The sequence below is a fragment of the Notothenia coriiceps genome, unplaced genomic scaffold (genome assembly GCF_000735185.1).
Source record: "Notothenia coriiceps isolate Sejong01 unplaced genomic scaffold, NC01 NC01_scaffold00000339, whole genome shotgun sequence".
In the NCBI taxonomy this organism is placed as follows: Eukaryota; Metazoa; Chordata; class Actinopteri; order Perciformes; family Nototheniidae; genus Notothenia; species Notothenia coriiceps.
The window spans coordinates 9,076,818-9,103,774 of record NW_011333040.1 but is presented as its reverse complement, the minus strand read 5'-3'; the positions used below and the strand labels follow the sequence as shown (position 1 = coordinate 9,103,774).

General features: G+C 39.6%; 1 protein-coding gene and 1 long non-coding RNA gene across 4 annotated transcripts in view; one reads left to right on the top strand and one right to left on the bottom strand.

Moving 5' to 3' along the window:
* Positions 1–1,813: 1,813 nt before the first annotated feature.
* Positions 1,814–13,451, top strand: vegfab (vascular endothelial growth factor Ab). Of its 3 annotated transcripts, XM_010770427.1 has the most exons (8): positions 1,814–2,497; positions 4,344–4,386; positions 5,196–5,392; positions 6,127–6,203; positions 8,510–8,542; positions 10,365–10,439; positions 12,019–12,162; positions 13,292–13,451. In XM_010770427.1, exons 1-8 carry the CDS (start codon positions 2,255–2,257, stop codon positions 13,311–13,313), a joined length of 834 nt encoding a protein of 277 aa, XP_010768729.1. In that variant the 5' UTR covers positions 1,814–2,254; the 3' UTR covers positions 13,314–13,451. The 3 variants fall into 3 exon arrangements, with proteins under 3 accessions (XP_010768729.1, XP_010768739.1, XP_010768744.1); XM_010770437.1 differs by lacking the exon at positions 10,365–10,439; XM_010770442.1 differs by lacking the exons at positions 10,365–10,439; positions 12,019–12,162; positions 13,292–13,451 and adding an exon at positions 11,202–11,996.
* Positions 11,810–26,957, bottom strand: part of LOC104944864 (uncharacterized) — a 22,845-nt gene continuing 7,697 nt past the window's right edge. The window contains exons 2-4 of the long non-coding RNA XR_798278.1: positions 17,429–17,436; positions 15,125–15,130; positions 11,810–11,823 (exon numbers count right to left, since the gene is read on the bottom strand). This is a non-coding gene — a long non-coding RNA (uncharacterized lncRNA). The remainder of the gene's footprint in view (positions 11,824–15,124; positions 15,131–17,428; positions 17,437–26,957) is intronic.

Here is a 26,957-nt window from a genome sequence, read left to right as displayed (position 1 = left end):
TTAATTCAACTTTAACCTATATCTGACCAAGAAGGTTAGTCTTTAAACCCATTTCACTTCATGTTATTGTTTCAGTGTATGCCTCAAAAAAGTGGATTTAAATTGACTTGGCTTTTAACCAACAACAAGAAGAGGCAAGGCAAGGCAAGTTTATTTACATAGCATCTTTCAACACAAGGCAATTCAAGGTGCTTACAGAGGGAAGAAAACACAATAAAATGTCCCCTTAATAAGCCAAATTAATTAAACAAGTTGCGTCTGGTAAGTCATTAAATATCCAAGTTTATATGCCTTTTTAGATACTTGTACTTTATACTTAATTATTAGTGTTACTACTTCTCAGAATTTAAATACAAAATGCATGATTGAATTATAAAAAAGACAAATAGACTGAATTTTATTATCTTCATGTCAACCAGCTCCATAAAGTAAGCTAGTATACTGTGTATGTGTTAATGCATCAATACTAATATTATCTAATAACGTATAACAGGAATATAACATTGACATGGGCCATTCTGCATCGTGACTTATTTAGTTGTTGATACATTTAGTGCTGATACTTCATTACTTTTACTAAAGTGAGGACTTATTTTCATTCATTCACCCAATGTTGGACACAGGCTGCGTATCTAGGTTATTAATAGCATCATCTCCATCAGTCGTTTTTATTAACAGCGTTACAATAATGATAAAGAGTCCCATGCTTTATCGATCACCAGTATATGTCCTCTCTAGGCTACTTGCCGCATGTTTAAGCTGTTGCTTAAAGAAGAAGAAAAAGGAAGAGCTCCGGTCAGGTGTCTTCTCCCGATCTCCCTCAGTAAAGTGAAAGGAAAGACGTCATGACGCGCACATTCGCTTTTTCCGCGAGTGTGTGCGTGACGTTAGCTCGTGGACTGCAACGTTGCGCAGCGCACGCACACACAGGGACGTATAACCTACGTGTCCCGGCACACACGCTCTCCCATTACTGGCAAGTTGGCTTTCATATTTGGAGCACAACCACGAGCAGCCACAAGACTGGAAAATATGTGACATAAACCACCAGGGCAACTGGAAACTAAAAGCTGTCTCACCTTTTTCTAAGCCAGAGAATATACAGATTACATTTGACCCTTTTTGGTATCATTTTATATTAGTTATCGCGAGGGAAATAGATTTGTTTTTGCAAAAATGCACAAGGGGATATCCAAGGTCATACTGGCTATAGTTTATGTGGGCATAACATGTGTTCAACCGTAATTTTAACATAATAATTGTTTTATTGTTGCTCTTTTTTGTGGTATTTTTTGTTATATTGTTACTGTGCCACTCTCGACGCCTATGAATTGTCCCTGGGAACAAATAAAGTGTTTTGATTTCAAATGAATGAGGTCGTAAATATGAAATACGAATACTAACTTGCAACAGCAAGGTGGTCTGTATAGAACTATAAAGTGTAACAATGAAAGTATAGGTGTTCATTGTGATACGATTGTGCATGTCTGATGACATTTCAAAGCTGTGCAAAATATTCGACACGACATGACGAGATGAAATATATATTCGGGGGGACATTTCATCACAATCACAATATCATGATGCCTTCCAATGAAATCAAATACAAATAGACCGGAGCTTCTGAGCTCAGCTTTTAATAGATTTCTGGAGATGCGATCACATGAGTGAGTAGATGTTTAAAGGGGAAACTTTTGAATAAGACTTCAGAAGAGCGCGCAGCAGTGCTGTGTATCGGCCCATAGAGGACACACCTCTACTGCTCTAATGATCCACCAATCCACGTTCCCGGACCGGGGGTGCTAACCACACACACACACACACACACACATCCACAGTATGGAAAGAGCGAGACAGAGGTGGACACGGTCTGTCTTAACGCAGAGAGCCGACCTGCTTAGTGCGCAGTGACAGAGGAATACAAAAACCCATAGCAAATAGACAAAGTTTTGTGTGACCAGTCCCCCTCCGCGCGGTTTTCTTTTTTTCCTTGAACGCCATCCAGCTGGTCCATGGGTTCAAGTTGCACATAGGACTTGCGCTTACAAGTTTCCAATGTACAGATACTTGGAGACGACTGGAGAATCGAGCATGGGATTATTTTTGTAATGTGGATTGCTATTCCTTTGCAAGAAGATAAAGGTCTGCTGCGGAACAATGTGAGACGTTTTGCGTCTAGGATTCTCGTGTTTCTGGATATCTTGAAAATCATTGGCAACAGTTGAGATTGAAGAAGTTATGCGCAAAGGATTGTATGCTCCGACCCCGGGACCAACATGGATTTGCCATTACAACCCCCTGCCCCTTATTTAGAGAAGTTCTAGCCGGTCCACTTGTTTTGTTGTTGTTGTTGTTATTGCAAACTTCATGCTTGAGGACAAATCGCCACATTGGCCTCTTGGATTTTAAACGTCGCCTGCCTTTGGATTGGATTTCAAACACGATGAACTTTATTGACAGTTTGACTCTATTATTTTTGACGCTGTCAGCTGTCAAGGTGAGTCATGTGTCTCAGAGAGAAAACTGGACCAAAAAGAAAGGAAGAAAAAAAAACACCAACCGACCTCTATTTGCGTCATGTAGCCATTGGTCATTAATGTGTAGCTCGTCCTTGCCTTTCCTCTGGCTAGGTCATCGCTCGTGTTTAAACAAATCGAACTGTTTAGTGGCTTTGGGGAGATTTAAACAGCCATTACGCAAAGCCAACCCTGCATACACCTTACCCACACACTGGTGGGTGGTGAGTTTCTTTTCAAATGCGGCATATGTGATGATTTTTTAATAATGTTGTGAAGTTTGACGCGGTGTGATTGCAGGCCTGCTGTAAAACCACCTTGGAGATATTATTACGCTTTAAAGGCGCAGTGGCTCCATTCTGAATTAGGACATGTGCAGGTTCACTCCTGGCACTGAGGCTACTCTCACGGTTCCCCCCTCTCTAATAAGATCACATCCTACTTTCCATACTGCCATTAAGGCTATCACTTAGTTCTAGAACAAAACAGACATTACTTCACAGATTAGTCCGGTTGACGCAAGTGCGCACTGTAAATCGTTTTCCACATAATCATTAATCAAGTTCAGTGTGTTCACTGAGGCATTGAGCAAAGGTTTCCCGGTGAAAAAAAAAGAACAGCTCTGCAACAGGAGGCTGCCTTTTTTTTTCAGCAATATGATTCGACTTCGGGGGATTCTTTTGCCACCTCAAAGAAACCAAGGATGTTTTAGATTGTAATGTAGTACTTTCTCAAGCATCTCACTTCCAAGTTAATGAACTATTCCCCCTCCAGAGTCCAGCAAAGTGTTTATTTATCTAACTGGCTGATTTGATGACAGCTAAACTCCCCCCACTCAACGCTGAATGGTATCATGATGCTGTCTCAACTGCTCATTCCCAGCCGGCCTATCATCGGGTTAGGGGCCGGTGTTCGCAGCTTGACACCCTTCAATTGATAATAACGTATACTGTATAGTGTGTTGTATGGCTTGGGTCTCTCAGCCCACAATGTTAAATCCTCTAAGGCCACCAGAAGGGGGTGCAGACTGCGGTACCCACTAAGCCGAGACGCTTTTTAAACGTTTAATTAAGGAATAGGGAAAACAAAGTTGTACCCACTGCCTGAATTGGTGCTACAGGACTGGGTCTCATGCAATACTGACGTGGTGTTGCGATAGTTGCCCGCGCCTGTATGCGAGAGGGAAAGAGAGGGAGAGTACAAGGAGCGCGGTTGTGCGCGTGCGTAAAAGCGAGAGAAAAGTTGTGCGTAAGAGCGCGCGCAGATGGAAAGTTGCCAAAACCTTTTGTGGTCCGACTGGTGTGGTGACATGTACCCCCTGTGAGAGAAAGTAGCAGGATACAATTCTTACCGGTTTTAATGACGAGTTATTAATCCGAGTTGCCAAGAGGCGTCCGAGGCACACATTAAAGATCTGATAACTTAGACAAAAAACAACAGAAAGTAATTTAACAGTTTATGAAGTTGTTTCAGGCAGCTGATGTAGTAGAATGTTGAGGAAGCTTGCTTGGCACGTTGAACCTCTGGTAAAATATTTGGCCATACAAGGCCTTAGACACCACACACAGAGAGATTATATGACAATTATTATACAAGCAGAATAATATAGGAATATATTGCCAGAAGTGATAGGGGATCAGAGTAAAAAAACATTCACCTTGTATTGCTCCTGTATTGTGTACTTCCTCATTGTCTGGCAAGAGTCAACAGAATTACATTAAAAAAATTTGTTAACTTTGGATAAGTAAAGGGCATGGGTGGCATTGTTCTGAGCTCTTGCACAATATACTGTAACTAACAGCGTGCCTTTCCCCCCCTTCTTTGCAGAGCGCCCACATACCGAAGGAACCAGAAAGAGGTCCACATGCCGGTAGGTGTCCCACAGGGCACCGTGGGAATTCAGGCTGCTCTGGGCTCCCTGGCTGGAACACAGCCAAATAAAAAAAGGGCTGGTTTGAGGTTCACCTTGAAATTAAAAAGGCACATTTCGCCTCCTGGTGGACAACTGCTTAGTTTCACTTTAAAGATTTATCCACTCATACTCCCCCCCCCCCTAAAGTTATTGAAAGCAGTTTCACCCTGACATTTCAACTCTTGGACGTTTTTCATACAGCATTCTTCCACGTTTGAGGTTAAGCTGAGGAAATGTTATGGTGACCAGACTCTTTTTAGAAAGGAATTTCTTCCTCTTGGCCAACAATTTCATTTTTGCACAATTCCAGCATTGCCCAACATCATTTGGAGAATCTGAAGCTAAACTTCATGATATTGTTTTAGGCTCTGGGTGATACTTCGGAGGTGTTGTCTGACTGTGTGCTAATATCTTTCTCAATAGCATATCTCCTGCAAAGACTGAAAGTAGACTGAAGGGGAAAAACTATTTGCTATTAAAACAGGCTCTCTTAAGTCACGGATGCAGTGTCCTAATGCAGTGTCCTAATAGATAAATAGATGTAGTCGAAATTGCATAAATGTGTGTTTTGAAAGGGTTCAATGGAACAAGAGAAAGTTAAACGTGTGTGTTTAATCTCCGTCCATGTGACTTCCCTTAGCGTGCCAGCTGTTTTAATTCATGCTCCTTTTAGTAGTCTTATTGTTACAGCTCTGTAGTATTCAAGAGTCAGTGGTTTATACTGAAGCTCCCTGCCATTTTATAACCCTCGTACTCTGTCTCCCCAGTGATCCCTTTAATGGAGGTGTACAACAAGAGTTTGTGTAAGCCTCGAGAGCTGCTGGTGGAGATTATGCAGGAGTATCCGGAGGAGGTGGAGCACATCTTCATCCCGTCGTGTGTGGTGTTGACGCGCTGCGCCGGCTGCTGCAATGACGAGATGATGCAGTGTATGCCAACGTCCAGCTATAACGTCACAATGGAGGTCAGGATAATTGTTTATTACGACAACATTACTTTGAGTGTTTTGTGCATTAGGGTTCACAGTGGTGGGAGTGACGGAGGGTCATTTTTGCTTTTTTAAAGCCTTGTTTCTCAAGTATGGTCACATTGATAGTTTATTTTTGGCAAAAATGTCACACAAATGTCAGCCCATAACCCTAACAGCCCTCGCATTTAGCTCAAAGGCTGATCAAGTGTAACATTATTCTTTTTTAAATAGTGAATATCTTTTTTGAACTTGCGTCTCTTGTTTACAGTGTCTCTAAACTCCAAGTTTCTAAATTAAAGATTGCACATTTTAACCAGAATGTTCTGGAAAACCAGCAAAGAGAATGCAGGAACATTGAGATGAACAGTTTGAAGAGCTAATCTGAGTCAGGTGCAAATTAACAACTGAAGAACAAGACATGATGATGTTATTAAATGGCAGTTAGTCAAACCGTGAACCATTAAAAACATTGTGGAAATGTTTTAGGAACATGTTTCTTCCTTGTATTGTGAGGAACTTAACATGCTTCAGATCAGCTTGAGCATTTATGATATTATACTTAAACCTTTAACTTCATACATGTAGATCCGTTTTCTCTTAGGTTTATATGTGAACACCTGACACTTTGTGTGACATTTTGCTAACAATAACAAGTAGTTTAGGATAACTGTCAAATTGTTGTATATTTCTTTCATATCTGACTTCTCTTTCTTCTTTTTCTTTTACAGATAAAAAGAATAAAACCACAAAGGCAACAAAATGATATTTTCATGAGTTTCACAGAACACAGCGCATGTGAGTGTAGGTAAGAAACCCTGAACACACACAGAAACTCACACAATGTGAAGGAAAGACTTACAGCTGCACACTTGTGTGGCAGAGCAGAGGTCGACCAAACACGTCATGTGAAGTTATTGTCTTCTGTTTGCCTCTGACACATCTAGCAGATGCCTGTCAGGTGGATTCATATCTTATCTCTGTTTCTTTTACTTCACTGGTCTTAAAAACACCTGAGCAAGGCAGTCGTCATAACAAACTTACACAAGTCCAAGTCAACTCTAAGACCAAGCCGTTTGAGTCAAGACCAACTCCAAAGGCAGTTGAGACCAAGTCGAGACTGAGTCCAAAAAGAAATTGAGTCCTTATAGGCAATAGTGTCTTTCCAAAGCTAGTTCTCTGATCTCCTGCATACAGAGCTTGGAAAAAAGCTAATGCAGTTTAAATCATGAAAAATACAAGACTTATTCCAACCCAGGTTTAAATAGCAAAGTTAAAGGTAGATTACTAGCATATAATACTCAATAATGTTTTGTTCCGCTTTAAACCTGACACCAAAACCAAGTCCAAAAAGGAACAAGTCCAAGACAAGTGCAAGAATTCCAAAGAAGCGGTCTCAAGACCCAGAATGGACTCAATGACATCTTTCTGTTTGAGTTTATCTTCATTCCATCACATTGCTCAACTCAAGGAGATACATTTCTGGGAGTACAGTTCTCTGGCATGTAGAGGTATGCTTGGAAAAAACGTAGGTATGACAGCTGTCATTGATTTTTGAGATAAGTACTCCTTGTGTCTTTTCTGTAGCCTCCAGTCATACAAAGGTGACTGGTAAGACTTAAGGTAGAAGGATGTATGCCTTTTATGGATGAACTTCTTATTTATTCTTTTGTTTGGATGGGCAGTTTAATCTTGGAGATAAGTACCAACTAAAAGTGGAACGGTCTATGTATTGGTAACATCATCATGGGGTTTAAGTTCGACTGGCATAACATAATTAGATGCTTACTTAAAGTGAAACAAAGGAATGTTGATATTTCATCCTCATAATCTTCGTGTCACTATCCAAGTCAATGGTCAACAAATATGTCGCATTCCTTGCTCTTGTCTTGGGCCTCTGTCGATAGCCATAGGTTAGATTCATAACTTCCTGATACTTTGTCAAAATCAGATCATTATGGTGACATATTTTTGTTGCGAGCCATTAATGAGTGAACTTTGACACAGGAACACAGAGTGGGGGACATGAATCATCCTCCCAGCTTTAAGATAAATCTTGAAAACCAAACAATAAGGGAGGGCTACTGGCCGAGGACCAAGCCCTCTCTTTTTCTGAGGAAACAAATCTAAAATATGTCTGTGTTTTTCAGTAAGGCAGGAGCAGTCTGTTTGCAGAACTATAAAGTAATGTCACCCCTACTGCTGTCTGTGATGATACAATAACTTCCTGTTACTCCATTCAGATGTAGCTATAAACTTTAAGGGCACAATCATAAGATTTTATAAGCTGTGATAAATCTATTTGGTGTTTGATTTACTGTGATGTAATGATTAGAGCTAGTTAAACAGGCATTCATTGCTATTTACAGATCACCAATTCATTGCCAAGATTACATTTAGAAAAACAAATGTTACATGACTAATAAACAGTGGTGTAAAGTACAATAACACAAGTTTCATGTTGTATATATTTGACTTTTCTGGTATTGCTCCTTTAACTTACATAAAAAAATGCTTATTTTCTCTGCATACACCTTTACAGATTCAGTGAGGGCGTTTGACAGCCGCATACATAATATTTATCAGCCAACAGCTTTAAGTCATCCCTAGATGTCGTACATATCCGCCCTTATGCTTCATTTACTGTCAGAGCATTTGCACGGTTAATTTCAAGTAGAAAGATTTTTGGACGAAATACTGTTTCCCAACACTTCTTGGTAACTGTGGTCTCCAGAGTGCAACTGCACACTTATTGCTCCACATTCTGTTATCGCGTGTCGTCATATGGACGAGAAGTGAAACAAACCTGCCAGCTATTGTAGTCCTGCTTGTATGTGTGAGTTCATCAGTGAACACACCCCTTTGTTGGCCAGTCTTTGAGTTTGCACACTGCACTATTCCTCAACATGTTGCCTTCATTTACTGAGTGATTAAAAGTAAAAGCCAGCTTTATCACAGTTTCTGGTAAAGGATGATGATTTGATTAAATGGATGCATGCCCAACCATGCTGATAATGAAACTCTGGTCTCTGATGATCTTGATAAGTATTTGTTTACTGGCGAACAACGACCTGCTGTGATCTAATGTCGTGTTGTTTTGTTCCTGCATTTCAGGTCAAAGATAGAAGTGAAAGAACAGAAAGAAAAGTGAGTACAGCCTTTTTTCTACAAGGAGATTGTTGGTTTTTCCCAGGGGAAACAATGGGAACTAGAGATTTGATCTTATTCCGGTTTTGCTCTGCAAACAAACTCTCTCTCTTGTTTGTCTGAAGCTCACAGCCTAAAGCCTTACTGACATTATGCTATGTGCCCTCTCTCATAGAGACGCTCCAAAACACATCTCAACAATATTATTTAATAAAAGCTACATCGTGTTGAGATTAGCATGTAGCCTTTAGGTGCTAAACACGGGGAATACCAGCCCAATCTATTCAGGTAAATGAGTGACACTTGATGGGGTTATTGCCCTCTCTATGCCTGTCCTTTACACCTTTCTCCCTTTTCCATCTCATCTTTACATTCCTATCTTCTCTTCTTAACTGTTTACATCCCACTAAACTCCTGTTACTGGTTGCTTTGATATAGATAACAGTGTTTTTGAAGACCAGTTAAACTTGTGCAAAGTGTCACTAAAAGTCTTCAATCGTCCTTCTGCAAAAAGTCGTTAATATCTTTCGGTTGCAGGGCGGTTATTGGTTGGAGATTTGGGTTTGATGTCAGTTGTATGTCATATAGATAAGGGCTAGTTTTGAGACCTCCTCTTTAACCTTGTCTTAACTGTTTACAAGTCCGGCTTCAGAGGCGTGCGTCTACAAAGGTCTTAGGGTCATTCAACTTCCGTTTCCGATGCTTCCGATACTTTCTTGTTTAGCCATAATGTTAACTGCTGATCCGTCAGCAGTGACAGTTCTCTGGAGGTCTTTTAGGGAAGACATCCTGCTGAGGTTATGAAACTTGTAAACTGTCATCGTTGATGATGAACAATTTAAAGGGGAAAATCCTACATACGTATACAGCATTATCTGGTGCACGCCTATTCAACGCACCATAGTAGTCATCCCGTTCCAGCTGTGCTTGAATAGCATCATTGGACTGAGTGTCCTAACCTCTCATAAAGCTCAATCATTAAGTCAAATCTTTTCGGTTTTGACTAAATACCTGAAAACTAACGACATTTCCATCTGCCTCAGCTGCAATGTGTTTAATACTAATAAGCATATGTTAGTATGCTAACATGCTGATCTAAGATGGTAATATCTTACCTGCTAAACATTAACATATTAGCATTGTGAACATGTTACTATGCTGACGTAATCATTATTCATTTCTACCATATATCAAGCAGCCGGTTCTATTTCCCCCAAACATGAACATCTAAGAGTTCCTCAGACTGAGCCAAATACTTTATTGACGTGTCCAGCAGTTAATGATGTGTTCCAGAAGGAGAAGACCAGTCTGTGGCAATTTTAGATATAAACATTTATCTATGAGAAAACAAATATATATCCAGCTTGCACCTGTGAAAGTCCAGGTGTGTTTAACAAGCTGGTTTTCATTGTGCTGTGGTCGGACAAAAGTAGAAACAGCCATAAAGAGTTGACCCAGATAGATGAAAGATGCAGTTTTGTGGTTTCATTGTCCTTAATCCATTTGGGAAATGTTCGTAAAGCCAACTAAGCCAGACCTTCTCAAACTGGTAATCGCTTAAACCCATTGTAGCCTTTTGCTAAAAATAACAAAAACATTTAACCCAAGATGGAACAGTTGATATCCATCATATTCATAAACAACAGGAAGCGTAGAAACCACCTACAATAACATAACTATCAAACTATACAATATACAATTTTGATTGTTTGGATATTTGATTTAATGCAATTATCACTGTAGGCCTTTTCTGGACACATCAGTCCCTCTCCCTTCTGTCTCTCAGCCATCTCTCTGCGTTGTTTTCCTCTTTCTCTTGCAGAAAACCCCGGAAAGGGAAGGGTAAAGGCCAAAAGAGAAAACGAAAGAAAAACCGCGACAAAACAATTCACGATGCGTACGTCAGCTCTGCCTTCTCCACCTACCTGCACCTGAGTGTTGCACTTCTCATAGTTAAGCTCATTTGGGAGGAGCTCATTTGCCCTATTTAATTTGCACCAATAGCCACATCAATTAGCATGTTGCTTCTGTGTAATGTCCTAACTTTGTCTCATCAGTCATGTTCTACACCCTCAGAGTATCAGTGTCTAAACTGCCCTGATTGCTAACCTGTTTTGCCAACGTAGCGTTAGCAAAACTTTACATAACACAGATAACCAAGGAAGTACAGCAGACTTGCCATATCCTACATCACAAGTAATGAAGCAAAACCCATCTCCATTCGTCAAAATACCTATGTAATCTCCTCCCAACCTTACCAGCTCTCGTTTGAAAGAATATCTTTGGGTGAGAGTGTGGCGATGGTTGGGATGAGATACAGCGGCGTATCAGTGAAAAGGGTAGAATATGGTATGGTAGACTTGGTAGAAGTAATTCCTAACATCTTGCCAGATAGCCAGTTTTCTGATTGATAATGGACACGTTTAAAGAGGGTGGAATAAACAGATCGGCCGCTGGCTGTAACATGAACTCTCTACTGAAACAAGATCACAGCTCCACCATCATAGCTTTTCAGACCAGCTTGTACTGTTCTGGTATCTAAGCTGGGATCGCCTGGATTGTAATCACGGTCTTGTGTTCGGTGTTGAGTCTGTGCGGCTTTGCTGTGTCTCGAACCTGTCTCCTTTTCACTCTTTGTTCTTTTCATCTTTACAAACAGGTTTTGCCGTCCTGTGCATAATGCTGGTCCTTTTTATGTAATGTTAAGATATGAGTGATGGCTATCTATTGCCTTTTTTTGCTTTTCTGTTTTTGCTAGGAGGATATGTAAACAAGCAAATGGTTTAACAAGCACTGTTTTGTATCTTGGTTTGTCTACTTTTGTCTCTGAAACTATACAAACACACCCATATAATATATAACAATAATACAAAGATGATCTAATTTGTTCTTCATGCTCATACTGTGAAAAAATACCTTTTATTTGTGAACAATTGTATTTTGAGATGTAATTGGAGTTTCTGAGCCTTCATCTGTTCTGAATCTAATGTCTCTGTAAGAAACATAGTCTGCACTTTTCACTCAATAAAATGATATCTTTCTTAATGGAGCCCCAAGCAGACCCTTGAGTCTTCTTTATCAAGAGTTTACCTTTTGTGAGAGTGAGAGCAAGGTCATCGACCCGCAGTTCAAAGCCAATAAGTGTCGTTTCGTGTTGCATGAACCAGTTTTGCTCAATGCATGTCTATCACATTCATGGGATTTGTGAGCGGTCCAATCAACACGGGAGGGTTTAGGGTGCGTGAGGGAGGGTCATTTTACTGCTTGAGTATTTGCCTGCTCTGTGGGAACCTGTGTGCAATACAACCCAACTGTCACATGTAGTACAACTTGTCAGCTTGGCTTAGAAGAGCAAGCTGGAGCGTATAACCCTGCTGACCTAAGGGTGACCTTTCTTATGGGTGGTAATCATACCCTGTGATAATAATCTCTCTCCCTCTTTCTCTCCATCTCTCTGTATGTCTCTTCCCGTCCAGTCTTTGTGAGCCATGTTGTGAGCACTGCTCAGAGAGGAGAAAGCGTTTGTTCGTGCAGGATCCCACTACCTGCCGATGCTCCTGCAAACATACAGACGAATACTGTAAAGAACGCCAGCTAGAGCTCAACGAGAGGACCTGCAAGTAAGTGCTGTGTTGGTTTCATGACCAGTGTGTAGGGTTCAGCGGGTAGAGGGTCATCTTTCACAGAGTTGGCCATGTTGAAGGAAAAACAAACACTGATTCTAGGAAGGGCCTTTTTCCATTACGTTAGCTACACCCTACATACTCAGAAAAAGACGGTCACCTTGAGCGAATCTTTTTTCCTGGAACTATCAGAATCTCTTTACACAGAGGGGACACATGTTTATGTATAAAATACATGAAAAAGTGGATTTTTTATAATAGGTGACCTTTAATGTGGTTCTAATCAACACTTGAGGTCGCTCATAGTGATGATCCCAAAGAGAATATAAACTTGACTTCCAACTTAACAGTTACTAATAGCTCTACGAAGCCCTATAGGATCTTTCATAAATAGTTTCTGGTTTTACAGCCCATAACATTTACAGTTTTGGTTGACTCATAAGGCACTCATTGGTGTCATTGACCTTCTGTTAAACCCTCTGTAGTCTACTTGCCAAGCACTTAATGGACTTCTAAGTGAGCGACTAGCTTACAGTGGAGCATTTAGAAAACTAAAAACATTCATCAAATGGACTCAAAAATGAACCCAAATCAATAGTAAAGTTGCTGTGTATATAATTAATTGATTGCCAACACATTCGCCATATCTACATTGAAAGTTGATAATATATCAATGTTGTGTTTAAAGCTTATTTCTTCTACCCCCAAGAGGCCTAAAAAGTAATTTCAGGGATAGGTGACCAAGGTACACAATCAAGCAGAATATTATTATGGCAGCTAACATTGTGACTTTGGTAGATATACGAATAAATAGTTTATGTATATTGAGAAAACGACCGAAGAATTCTCCCATCTACAACTAAAGACTTTTCTTTTTGCCGCTGCTTTTAATTGAACTATTCACATCTTAAACTGCACTGTAACTTTTATCCATGTATTTTTCTTTTAATGTTTTTTTTTTTTTTTAATGACTGATTTTAAATGCCATTTTCTTAATGTCTTTCATTTTTTGTAAAGTACTTTGAATTGCCTTGTGTTGAAAGGTGCTATATAAATAAACTTGCCTTGCCTACAACCTGTTTTTTTTCTTGTTCTAATAACTGTATATGTTTTCCATCTTGTTTAGATGTGACAAGCCTAGGAGATGAGAGAAGCGGCAGCACCAGATGTACAAGATGAAGGAATATTCTAGAGATATTTCACAGCACAGCACTTTGACCTTTGAACCGTAAGCTCTTCTTTTCTGTGGAAAGCATTCCCCTTGGACAGACAGAGAGAACAATACAGAAAGTCTGAACTGAAGTTCCCTCCCACTGTTTATCTTTGTGTGTATATAGACCATGATAAAAGTAAAAAAAAGAGTAGAGAATTGTTATGCTGCTACAGAAAAAAAAATACTAAACCCATCATTTTACAAAAAGCAAATAGCTGCCATGTGGTTTTGCATTTCTAACAGGCTTGCTATGCAGGTGTAGTCTTGTTGTCAATTAATTGTATGCAATTACTTCACTGGATATGAATCTCTACTGTGGTTGTGTGTCAATCATAACATTGCAAAACCTCTCAATCTAAGATATATTTAACTGCTAAAAGGTGAAGCTGAAGAGGACATGGGAGCGCACTCTCTAAGAATAATGGATGGATTTCATTGGACAATATCTACTTTTGCTTTTGGAGTGAAAAACAGCAGACAAACCAGGACTGTTGAACAATGCAGGACTGACATGGAGTTACACAATGTCACCATTGTGATCAGCTTGCAGGAGAAGAAACTCTGGAGTGCCATTTACGAGTAAAGGGATACCGGTTATCAATATAGCATCTAATGTTTTGCTATGTCCTACATGAAAACCACTGAAAATATCCTATACTGTAGTTTGATTCCATTTTAAAAACTGTGCCTCACACAATTTACTGAGAAATCTTTTCGAGTGCTTTTTAAATTATTTTTCTGTGTCCTTGTTTCAGGAGAGGGTTGTCAAGGTAGTTTTGTTAGTTGTTCAATACGGAAACCTTTGATTACATATCTCTTCTCTGAACCTGTACATACTTACTATCCCCTTATGCCATAGTCCATTTTAGATAATTTATAATGTTATAGAGTATGTTTCAGTATTCAGTCTTCTACCCATATTTAATTTGGTCTATTTATATATGCAGTGTTATGTACCTATGGCTGTCATATTTCCCCCTATGTGTAAGGTCACTGATGGCTTCTCTCAGCATGGACTCTCTGTGCTTTTCTACAAAAAACACACAAAAAAATCGAACTGATTTGTTAACATTCCCTAAATATATCATTTGTACTGGTGTACTGATGACATCTCTGGATTTTTCAACCCCTCTTATCTAAGGGTGTGGGTGCTGTGTAGGATTTCAACATGTGTGTATCTGTGTGTTGGTGTATGTGTGTGTGTGTGTGTGTGTGTGTGTGTGTGTGTGTGTGTGTGTGTGTGTGTGTGTGTGTGTGTGTGTGTGTGTGTGTGTGTGTGAGAGAGAGAGTGTGTGTGTGTGTGTGTGTGTGTGTGTGTGTGTGTGTGTGTGTGTGTGTGTGTGTGTGTGTGTGTGTGTGTGTGTGTGTGTGTGTGTGTGTGTGTGTGTGTGTTAATGTGCATTTGTCAATGGGCACATCTGTGTGTAAGTAAGTTGTATTAAGGTATTTAAGTAAGTAGCGGACTTGTGTTTTGTCCGTCCTGCAAGATGCAAAAACAAATAAACTATTGCTAGCAGCTCATCATACACTACACCACCACCACCGTTTGAAATTTGGATAACAATCTGCATCATTTCTGCCATCAGTCCTAGAGCCCTCATTATTAGTTCTCTTTGTCTCTCCTTTACTATTAACATGTTTTCTGTGTCTATGTAAAACAGTAAAGCATATTTATTTTCAAATTATATTGTTTTTATATAAAATAAGCAAAAGGTTGCTGTGTTGTGAATGCTGTGTTTTCAAGACGTTTAACTAGCATCATGAGTTTTCCATGTTTTTGTGCGTCAAGCTGATACTCGCACATCTAATGAGGAAGTTAATAGAACTGACAATAAGACATTCCTTCACGCTTTTAATGACAGACAGAAATCCAGCCTTATGAATAAAATGGCACTATGAAGCAGTGTGCTGTAATGTCACCTCTAAATCTAACCATAGACAACCATTTGCATTAAGGGAAATGTCCCCTGGGAACTGATGTTATCACTAACATCAACATAATCCAGGAAAGGAAAAAGGTAACTATCCAGTAGAATAGCGACAACAGAAGTAGTTTGGTTAGAAATATCGTTTTGAGATGGATTTGCTTCGTTTCAATAGTTCATTGAAAAAGGATTAATGAAAACCAACTTTAACTAATCTTTTTTACTGAATCATTGGATTGAAACCAAATGTTTGAAAAGTTATGCTTTTGTTAACGTAAGATATCAATAGACTCAAGTTACGGCATGGAAATACACGCAAAAGCACATTTCTAATAGATAGATGACATTGTGAAATGAAAAGGGTAATTGTAATGTATACCTCACAACCTAACAAACTTATGAAGAAAATGGTTGAAACAAGTTCTGGACGAGAACAAAGGTAACTGTCAGATAAATTACTTCTGTGCAAGGCCAACGTCTACTTGCAAAAACTGCAGCTTCCCCTTTTGGAGTGAATGGAACATTCTGGTTAGACCGCAGCATATGGCTTACTCTATTGGTAACTTTTCCATAAATCCAAGATCGTCTTTAAGAAATCGTAAAGAATACCTAGAACATGTTTCTAACTTTGGTACATGGGCTGCATGGCCTGAAACCTCACTAGGTTTGCTTAAGAGCAGTTATAGCTGGTACATAATGGGATTATTGACTTGTTCAGTGACACTGCAGCAGTAGCTGAGCTCCAGGCCCCTGGACCAAATCTAATACCTATGAATGTAGATTAAGTGGAGGTTTTTTAGTTCTTGGGCCATGTTTGTTTTGAAACTCGCTCCTTCTTATCCCCATTGCTTGCTACTTCCCATTGGATTAGCTCCTGCATGGCGCTAATGCTCTGCTCTGCTGTGCTCTCCCTGACTCAGGCTCTTTATGTGCATACCTAAATATAAAGCACACCATATAATCCCTGTAAATTGTGGGGCCCCCTTTACTGGGCGAAACACCCCAAAGAATGTCATAAACCGTCTGATCTGTGATTTACCCGGAACTCAGAAAGTAAGCTAGAAGCCTGTCTAGTCCGTAAACTGAACTGTTTTGATTTTAACATCAGTTTGACAATGCTGTGGACATGTAAGAAGCATCAGTGGGAACAACTTTTAAGTGTCGTACCAAAAAATTATTATTATTTCGATAAAGAGGCTTTAAGACGTAGAATATATCATTTTAGTTAAGCAGTTAAAAAATGTATCTAACATCGAAAGCTCCTTGTTCAAAAGAAAACTCCTAAAAATGACTGGATTTTCACAACCTTTAAAGGGTTGTTATTTATCTAATGTATAAACACACAATGTGATTCCTCAGCTCAGTTGAGTGTTTTTACGGGGAAACTAAGAAGAACATACATTTTTATTTTATAAAATCCTTATAACATGTTCTGACCCTTTAGGAGTATTCACCAGGGATTTATTAACCAGTGGCAAGCAGTATATCAACTCGGTTTGTGGTTGTGTAATTTGTGTAAAGGCTGCTTCCCTTTCCTTTCAATTCTAATTTAAAAGAGCCTAATCACTCCGTTTTTTTCACTTGCGGTAGATTATAAAGAGAATAGGGTGGGAAACCGTGATTCAAGACTTACCTGAGTTCTTATCAGGAAAAAGTTTCAATGAAAAGAGTTGAATGTAATCTGCTCACGTGCCCTTTGCCGATGATGCAATGCTGCATAATGAGAGTGACTAAAAACACTTGGAAACCACTGGATAGCGATACCGCCGATCTTGTCATCATGTCATCACAACATACATTTTAAAGTAGCATTTGACAACTTTTCCCCCTAGCGTTAAATAGTGTTTTCATTTTTGGTGCCACTTTCGGCGGGCACAGTCAAGAAATTCAAAATGGTGTGTCTTGCTTGTCTTCTGAAGGCAAAACTGTACGATGATTACCACAATGGCGAAATATGCTACCAACTGCAATAAACTTACAGAACAAACACTTTTTCCGTTCCTCTAAAATACCTTGTGAGTTCCCAATACGGTTATAATACTGTGTTGTTTCCTCTTCCTTAACAATGTCTGTTTGTTACTATCTTGTTCCGCTGTGCCTATCCATGTTTGTTTAAGTCCAACACACACTTTTCTTCTCCAACTCTTACAAAGCATACAGTATTTGGCTCTTTAGCTGCTAAATCCACTAAAACAGTCAAATAAAAGCATCAGGTATCTTTATTGTTAATACGATAATACTAACAGAGGCCACTTTAAAATAGAAAACAATACATTGAAAACAATAAAGAACTACCAGAAAATAGTTCCAAAAACAGAACATTTTTACAAAACAGAACGTTTTTACAAAACTCCTTTGTAAGTGAGACCTTTTTCTGGCCAAATCAGTTTGCATGTTGTTTTCCATGCCGCACCCAAGATGTGTCTCGCCACAAGACTAGTCAAGTCCATTTTAATTTATATGGTGTCAAAGGATCTCATGACACTTTTCAAATAAAGCAGGTCTAGACTGTAGATTTTAATTAACAGTGACCTAACATTCCCCCAGAAAGAAAAAGTTAGTAAAGACAGAGATGCACAACAACCTCCCTAAGATTAACAACTATAATATAATAAATATATGACTTATAATAACGGTGGCAGCAGCAATGTTACGCCCTGATAAAAGGGGAGGATTATGACAAGAGTCAAAGTTAGGTTTCACTTGCCGGTACTTTACTCGAGTGAGTTAACAAATGCAACACCTTTCAAGAGCACACATACAAAAAGCCTCTTGTAAGAGTGCATACACTTCTATTAACACTGTATTTCAATCATGAGACTCCTCAATTTCCACAATATCATTGACAAGATAGCAAAAACCTCACACAGATGATACCCCGGATGCTTTGGGTCAATGAAATGTTTTGGGGTAAAAGGAATCAAGTGCATGATTCATAAGGACTTGGCTCTAATGCATGCCTAAATCCAGACATAAAAACGTGGATGAGAAAGTTAAAAGGTCAAACCGTCACGGGATGCGATCAGTTACAAGAACAGGTTAAGCAGAAGGATGGAGTGCAGATGTAGAACAATAGGAGCAGGTGTGATTAGACCTGAGGCAGGCGACGTGCTCCCAAGCAGGTAAATCAATCCAAACTGCTGGCCTGTAAAACCATGAGAAACTACGACTTGGCAAAAACCCAATCGCTGATAGGTGTCTGCATTCAGGTGTGATATGTGCTCACTCACACGTACTACGTCTTAAAGGCTTCTGATCTATATTTACCCACTTTATGACTGATTGTAGCACTGAGGAGTATCCTCCATGAGTCATGAGGCAGCGAGCTGCAGGGAAAAGGAGGGAGGGAATCAAAATAAGACTGGAATCAGATTAAAGACGGATCAGTGGAGCAGGGGGGAAAGGATACTAATTGAGCTGAAGGGGCGTAAGTAAAGAGGATACAAATGGGATGGAGTAGAGCATGATTGAGAAGGTGGAGAGCCAAAGAAAACACCCATATAGCGTCTACTCGTTCATCTGCACGTATGTGTTTGTGTCTGAATGAGGAAAATGAAAAGATAAAGATCTGCAGGGGTTAACTGACAAGAGGAAATATATTGAAAACTGTTCCAAAATATCTTCATTTCTGTGGCATACAGCTAAATCCCTCGTGGTTTTGCCAGCCAGGCTGCACCCACTCACCCCTCTCAAGGGTGTAGTCCAGCTCACACTCATTACCAAAACATTACCAGGCATATGCAAGTCTGCTTGTGTTTGGTACAAATGGTACAGATTATTGATCAGTTGGACACCCTTAAAGTCATTTTTGTTTCCCTGTTCCCTCTGTCTGTCTCAAGTATTCCTTAAGACTTCCATGCACTTCTAAGCTCACAATTTAACACTTTGTATCTTGTTTGTTTGATCTGTACAAAAAGTTGAAAGTTGTGATTTCCATGGGGCCCAAATATTGTGTGGCTGAACGCAGCAACAACGATCAATCTTCTAAAAGGCCAGGAACATCATTAGCGCATTTCCCAAAAATTCACACTATTCCTTTAAGATTTTAAGATGCAGAACAGACTCTAACAATTGAGATGATCAATGAATCTTCTTATGTAAAAGGGTAAATGCTCTTTTCACTTGTTCCTGCTCAGAGAGGATCGAGTGCCAGATCAGGAACAGTAGGAATGTAGTGTCTTGCTCGAAAATACAAGACTGATTTTATTTGAACTCAAATCTGCTGTTTTGTAAAACACTGTTATTTTTGAAGGCATTGTTGTTTTAAATAACCCTGCTGCCGGAAATAATGTGAGCAGGGGAAATTACTGCAGATCAGGCAGGTTTACTCGTATTAGACAGGCCCGGCCTTGTTAGAGAAGCCATGGGGCTCGGTGTAAAGGAACTGGCAGAACTGCTGATCAACCTCAACTCGCGAGGAAACAAAGGCGAGGAAACAAAGACAGGAAAATTGAGGATTAAGATGAAGAATAACACTGATTCACCGTTTGATTTACCCAAAAGAAAATCAGAGATCAAAGGGTCACGGATGCTGGCAAATGAGGAGCTATAAAAAAAAGTCTCATAGTGAAACCTGACTCCAAAGTCTAAATAGGAGTCCTGGCTGCATCTCTGTGTGCATGCATGCAAGATGTTGTTTGCTTCTTATCTATGTTACTTAAGATAGTGATAATTTGTTATGAAGCGGGGGCATTTACAGTAAAGACTATATGTGACCCGCTTTATCGAAAGCAGTCGGAAGTCGCAACGGCTCGTTTCAAAATAAACTTGGATTTGTGTAAAAAACAATTTTTTCAGGGTTCGGGTGTTTTGTTTAATTTTAAATAAACAAAGTCTTGGCTTTCAGAATATGAAACATTTATTGCCAAAATATCACGATTAATACATTTTTGAAGCTTGTAAAGTGAAGATGAAAGGCACCCCTCACTCACACCCTGCTCTTCCGCGGCGCCGCTCCCATTCCCTCCGGCTGAAATGATGAATGTAAGGCGTATAGTAATCATAGATAACACGACAGGGTCCATTACAGTTTGTTTTCATCTGATTTCAAATAAACAAAGTCTTGGTTTTCAGAATATTAAACTTGTTTCGGCAAATTCAGATGATAAATACAACTTTAAAGCTTGTCACGGCATAATTACAAGCGGAGAACGGAGTAACTTGATGTCACAGCAGGCACAACAACAGCCGGTGTTTCTTGTGAGGGTTTTCCCCAGGAAACAAACACAATACTCACAAAAATACACGAGCACACACACGTACACACACTCGCGAGCTTCCCCCAGACCAGTAATCCAAACGAAAATATTTTCCCTCCGTACTACTTTGATAAATTGCTCCGCTAATAATCAATCAAATCGATGGATTCCAGAGAAGAGGAAACTTTGAAGGCCTTTTTCTCAAAAGGATGACTCGGCGACAGTCATTATATAATGTAACATTTCGCTTAATATTTGGAGAACAACAACAATCATGATATCATTAGAAAGCTAGGAATCCCCTCTTTCCAATACAACTCAAAATGTGTCTTTAGGTCAATGCGACTGATTTCGATAGAGCAGGTCACATATATCAAAACCCAAATATGTAAGAACCTTTACGAGATTTAGGCTTGTTTTCTCTTGGTTTACACATTTGGAAACTTAAATGAGCAGGCTATACATCCATCCTTTCCATAGTGTTTTTGTTGCAAATTGCCAAATGAACAGCCCTTTGAGTTCTATACAGCACACTCCTCCACAATGTAAACATTTAGCTCTTTCTCCCACATACACAGTAAATCTAACATGTCCACCCTCCATAACATTTGACCCATATGTCGACTCCTTCACAAAGTGCTTTACGGATGCATAGAAGTGAAAAACTATGCAATGTCTATCTCATATATTTTATTTAGATTCTCCCTTCTCCCTAATAACAATGCTATTTTAGAGGTACCTTTTAAAAAGAGGTTACATTTTCCAGGTCTTCTCTTGTGTTTGACAGAGTTTGTCTTGTAATACCAGACTGTGATACTGCCACGTCGTGAGGGCTTAGTGTTTGTTTGCAGAAGTCATTCGGTCAAAGTTGGTGCCTTCTCTTTGTTAACCTCTCCCTTCTTTTATACTATTTTCATACCACTTCTTGCTTTTGCACTCAGTCGTTCCTCTATGACTCAGATTTCTGGATCTGCACTGAGATCTTATTTCTCTCTCCTGAACGACCACAACAAACTTTGACCAGAACATTTCACTGGCATCAACGGCCCAAGACAACAAACATGCTGTGCAGTGTCTCATTGACTTTTCCCATGATGAACCAAACTCCTGTCCCTCAGATACTGCTGTTACTGGATAACATTTTACCCACAATTCACTCACTGTGCTGACATGTAGCTTGTGTATGCAAGGGGGCACTTCTGCATTTGCCAAAGTAAATAGAAAAAATGAAGGTCTGGTATTTGAAAGAAATATATAAATATATATACATATACAAATTGTTGTATATCCTTATTCAAAGGTGATTTATAAACCTTTAATAATTAGCTGAATTTACTGGATGGAAAGTTCAAATCTTTAGCCAAAAGTATTGAATAAACCGTTACAATTCTTAGTTAAATAAATGGAATAACCAGTGAAATAGTGAGATACAAATTATTTAGAAAAAGTAAGAAAAAATGTTTAGCTAAAAGTAAGAAAAAAATTGTTAAAATAGTTGGCTAGAAAATGCAATAACACTTGAAATATATAGCTAAAATACTTAGACAATTAAAATTGGTTAGTCAATAGTAATGGATAAAATGGTTGAAATAGTTTTGTTAGCCAACAACAGTCATTAAAAGGTTACTGTATTAGATGTAGAGTTTGTGGTTAATATGTCTCTGTGTGTTGCGAAATAAATGTCTACATAAGAGAGCTAATCAAATATATTTAACATTATGTGACCGTATTCCACTTTAATATAAGAGAACTTGAATAACGGTACATTTCTAATCAATTGGATCTAATTCACTCCTTACATGAGGTACTTTAACTTATCTGAAATACCTCGGGGGGGCACATCAGAAAAAAGGAAACCACTGGGTTAACAAATTAAAAAGTAGTTCAAATAATAAGGAAAAGGGAAAATCTCTGTACAGTCAAACGTAATTACAGATACACACTATTATTTATTATTGATAACTCACATTTGCAATGGTATTTACAACATCATATAAGTCGTGTTTCTGCTTCTGACGAGTGATCTGCTAGTAGTTACCCGTGATTAATGGCTGTTTTTTTGTTGAACAAACAGCCAGAAGCCACTCAGCCGTGCTTTATCGGTTTATTGTACATGCTGACCAGTGATGCTGCTAATTGGCCAGGACTAATGGCTGGTAACGTAGCATGGAGACACGGTTTCCAGGAGCAGGAGATATTTCTCAGAGATTAGCAGCTGGGGCCAGTAAAAAGCTAGATTAAGACATTCCCTGCATGTTCTCTGTGAAATCGGTCTATTTCTGGCCACTTAAATCATTAACATGTGATTACTTTCGCTTAGCTGATGCTAGCCAGTCTATTGAGTTGCATGTGAGAGGAAAGGGAAATGGTAAATTCAAGTTATCTGGTTAAGTGTTTGACAGAGGCGAAACACTGTTTAAAAGTCAAGCAGAGCATTCTCCTTAATGTTTAAGGTCCCGATCTCTATCTTCAGTACCAATAAAATCAGTCATTTGAATCCTGTTTGTGTAGAGGAAATAGCTTTGTCCTCCTGATTGGCCATATGATTTTACTATGTTTTGTTAATTGAATGCAATACAGCACATCAAATGTATAAGTTCCCTGTTTCCTCTGTTTTTCTCAAGATATCTTGAAATGAATACGATTATTAATTTTAACCCCTAACCCTTACCCTGCTCCATCAAAACAGAACGTACAAAATGTATTTTATACCTCTGCAAATTCCAAATCACCACAAGTCACTTAATTAAATTCACATACTTTGAGACCTTGTCGCATTATGTTTTGATCGTACAGTATATTGCTTATACATTAGGGTAATATTATAAAACCCTAAGTGGATTAGGTCTAATCTGCTTACTGTACCATATTTTTGGATTTTCACATACGTGGATTGATAGCCAATCCGTTCTAGCACCCAGTCACTCAAACCTTACTTGTGAAGCTCAACACTGCTGCTTCAGGAGGGTCTCTGCTGCATCACCTTACGAACTGCTGCATCACAGGGACCACCAGAGCACAAACAGCTGTACTACAAGACCAGCTGCTGTGCTGCATCTACAAGTGTTGCATGAGACCAACCGTTACATCACAGGGGGGGCTGGCTGCATCACAGAGTAAACTGTTGCATCACAGGAACAGACGATATGATAAGATTTGTTTCATTGAGAGTTAACTGACTTAGCATGCAGAAAGAATGTATTGATGCAGAATTTCAGTCCTCATATTTAATCATTTTTAGCCGATTTAAAATAATTTTAGTTTGCATTTAACAGATCTCAATAGAGATGATCTTTATGTTAACAGGTGTGTTCAGGGACACTTTCTGGTGTTCAGTTTGTGTGTTTAAAAGCGGGATTTAAAAATAAATTACAAGCTAGATTTTCATGGAACTTGGCAGAAGGGTTTAGCACTGGCCAAAGAAGAACCCATTCATTTAGGAGAAGTTCCCTATCACTGGTCGAAAAACAAAAACTATAGTACAGTGAAAATAATTCTCCTGGACACAGGTGTTACAAATATACAGGAAATACTACAGATATCCTACTGTGTAAAACAATGAATTCTTCTGTATTGCCCGTTTTTAGGCTTGTCTAAGTTTGTCTAGCAGGCACAAGCTCAAGGACAGACAGATAAGAGGACGGACACACACTCACTAAGCACACAAACACACACAAAAGTTTCCAAGACTAAATAAAAAATTTATCAAATCCAGGAAAAAGCTAGAGTGGAATATAAACTCTGGCAGGAGAGAAACTGTGTGGTATTCATTAATCAGATGGTTCTCTATTCAACGGCTCATCTTCATTTCAACCTGAAGGAGTATACGTGTATTGTACAGTAAGGTGTACATGCAAGGCATTTTCAATGATAACAAACTCCCATTAAGAATGCATGTCAAGTGCTGTAATGCAATCTGTCAACAATCAGACAAGCCCTAATGGGATTTCACTTCCTGCACACAGACTGTATAAACAATGTTAAATCAAGTGGAGATGAAAGCCAGTAGCCTAATCTTAACCCTTTCTTTGCCAGGGTGATAATATGGAAGAGGTAACCACAGTGCAGTGGATTTAGTAAAGCAATAACTCCTCCAAGGAGTGGAGTAAGGAGGGATAAACATGAACTCATTGACACATGGTCTTCTCAGCAACAAATTACACTCCTTTCTTTCCTACTTCCACTATCTCTCCTTCTCATACCTCCCGTTCCTCCCCCTCTTCTGCTTGGCCTCCCCTCCTCCACTCACCTGCCCCCTAAGTGTATCTCATTTTAGCATCGACTTTCTGTAAGCCAAGAGCCGCTGTTACCAGATCTCCCAGTCCTGCAGAGTTCTTAGGAATGGCATGTGTTCCCAATTGGCAGCTTAATGGACGCTGACCACACAGCTAGCAACCAGAGGCCAAGGCGGGTGAGCTACAGGTCTATAGTTTATCGACCCCGCCATGAGGTTAAACTTCAGGGTAGCATTCAACGGTATGGTCTCTCCTCATGGCTTTCTGACAGTGTGAAGAGGAATCTGATGCATCTAGAGAGCCTTGTATCCAACAGTACACATTTAGTTTTTTTGGGGAGCCCCCTATAACACTTTCCCAATACCTCGGCACATAGATAATGTCAATGTCTAATCTCAGGTTTCAGAAGAAAGCCGCCAAGGGACAGACAGAATTTTCTTGGCAGCCACGATAGCGTCAACTCTTCCAAACACGCCAGCCATCGGCAGCCTCTGACACATGTGAGTGATCATATGCACGTCTGTAATTTATGTTTCGGTTTGTGCGGCACATTTGTTGTGCATTTAAGACCATATCGGGTTTGTCTTGAAGCTTGCAGACACACACACACAAGTTTGGATGGTTATTCCCTGGCACATGATAAATGAAGAAAAGAAAAAAAAGAAACTGATTTTATAGCTTTGGGTCAATGAGTGTGTGTCACAGAATTTCACTGGGAGTGGCAACTTTGAGAGGGAATAAACAGTAGAAGTTCAAGGTGAACATGGAGACAAGTGAAGATCATGAAACTGTATTACTATGGTTATCTCTCTATCTCAGAGTATCTGTACCCTTTAACACACTTCCAGCCTGTTTTGCTTCTCCCTTTGTTGTCGTTTTGTCCTGTCATTTACTGCTTTTCCTTATCGATCCATTGACAATCCGGTATTGTCTCCAGCCCCCTTGCACTTCTTAAATGTAATTTGCCCACAGCTCTCTCTTTCTCGTCCATGGCCTTTCCATTACTTTTCTACCTACAACCGCAACCCATAAATTTGATGATTGTCAATGTGTTTAATATTTCAATGTACAACTAGCATGAGAAGTCTCAGAGAAGCTTACTTTGAAGCGATGTGGCTCTATAGACATCAACTTGTGAACAATGTTGTTCTGATATGCCTTTTAAACAAACATGAAGTTGACAATTGTGGTTTTGAGTAAGTTATCACACCAACTTTTGAATGGTTAAATCATTACTTTGCTTCAGACATTCATGTTTCCCACAAGATTAATTGTAATAACCTATCCGACATCGAATCTTAATTTGACAAATACTTTGCTTTATAAGCAAATACCAGGCGGGAAACTCTGGGTCTGAAAAGTGAAGCCAATTTGGCAGTACCTCAAAGATCTCCTAACATGCTATTTTTAGGCCTACATTATGGGTATCAGATATATAAAAAAACATGTCTATGATGTGTTTTGATCAAAATACCAAACAGATCATGCATTTTAGACATCCCTCATATCCCTCTATTTCAGCCTTATTAGAGTTTGGCTGATTCTCTGCTAGCCCCGCCTCCTTTTGAGCACGCAGGCACACAGTGGGTGTTTCTCATTCTCGAGTACTCTTGCTTGGTAGCACATGTCTTCCGAGTCACTTGCTTCAGAAGCTAGGCAAGAATACTTCCTGGCATTCGGAAAACGAAGAGTGGAACAGGCTAACAGGTGTGCAGGTGTGCGTCATATGAGAGGCCCGTCTTACATTTTCTGCCACAGATTTGGGGAAATTGGTCCGTGCGCAAAGCATTGTGGGGATTTTAAGACCGCAGAGTCTACACATGTGCAGCCTCTTAATTTCCCCAAACGAAGTACGCCGGGCTCGGTAGAATTCCAAGTATGCTGAGATTGAGAAACACCCACAATGTTGAGGAAGGCTGCTCCAGAGACACTATTTCAAGCATACTACGTCATCGAGTGCCGCCGAAGGACTGTTCCAAAGTCCAGCATACTTGGAATTCTATCGAGCCCGGCGTACTTCGATGAGGGAAATTGTGTAGACACCGCGGTCTTAAAATCCCCACAATGCTTTGCGCACGGACCAATTTCCAAATCTTTGGCGGAAATCGCGCTCCATTTAAGGCGGGGCCTCGCATATGACGCACACCTGCACACCTGTTAGCCTGTTCCACCATTCTTCGTTTTCCGAAGCTAGGAGCCAGTCTACCGAAGTCGTTCGCTC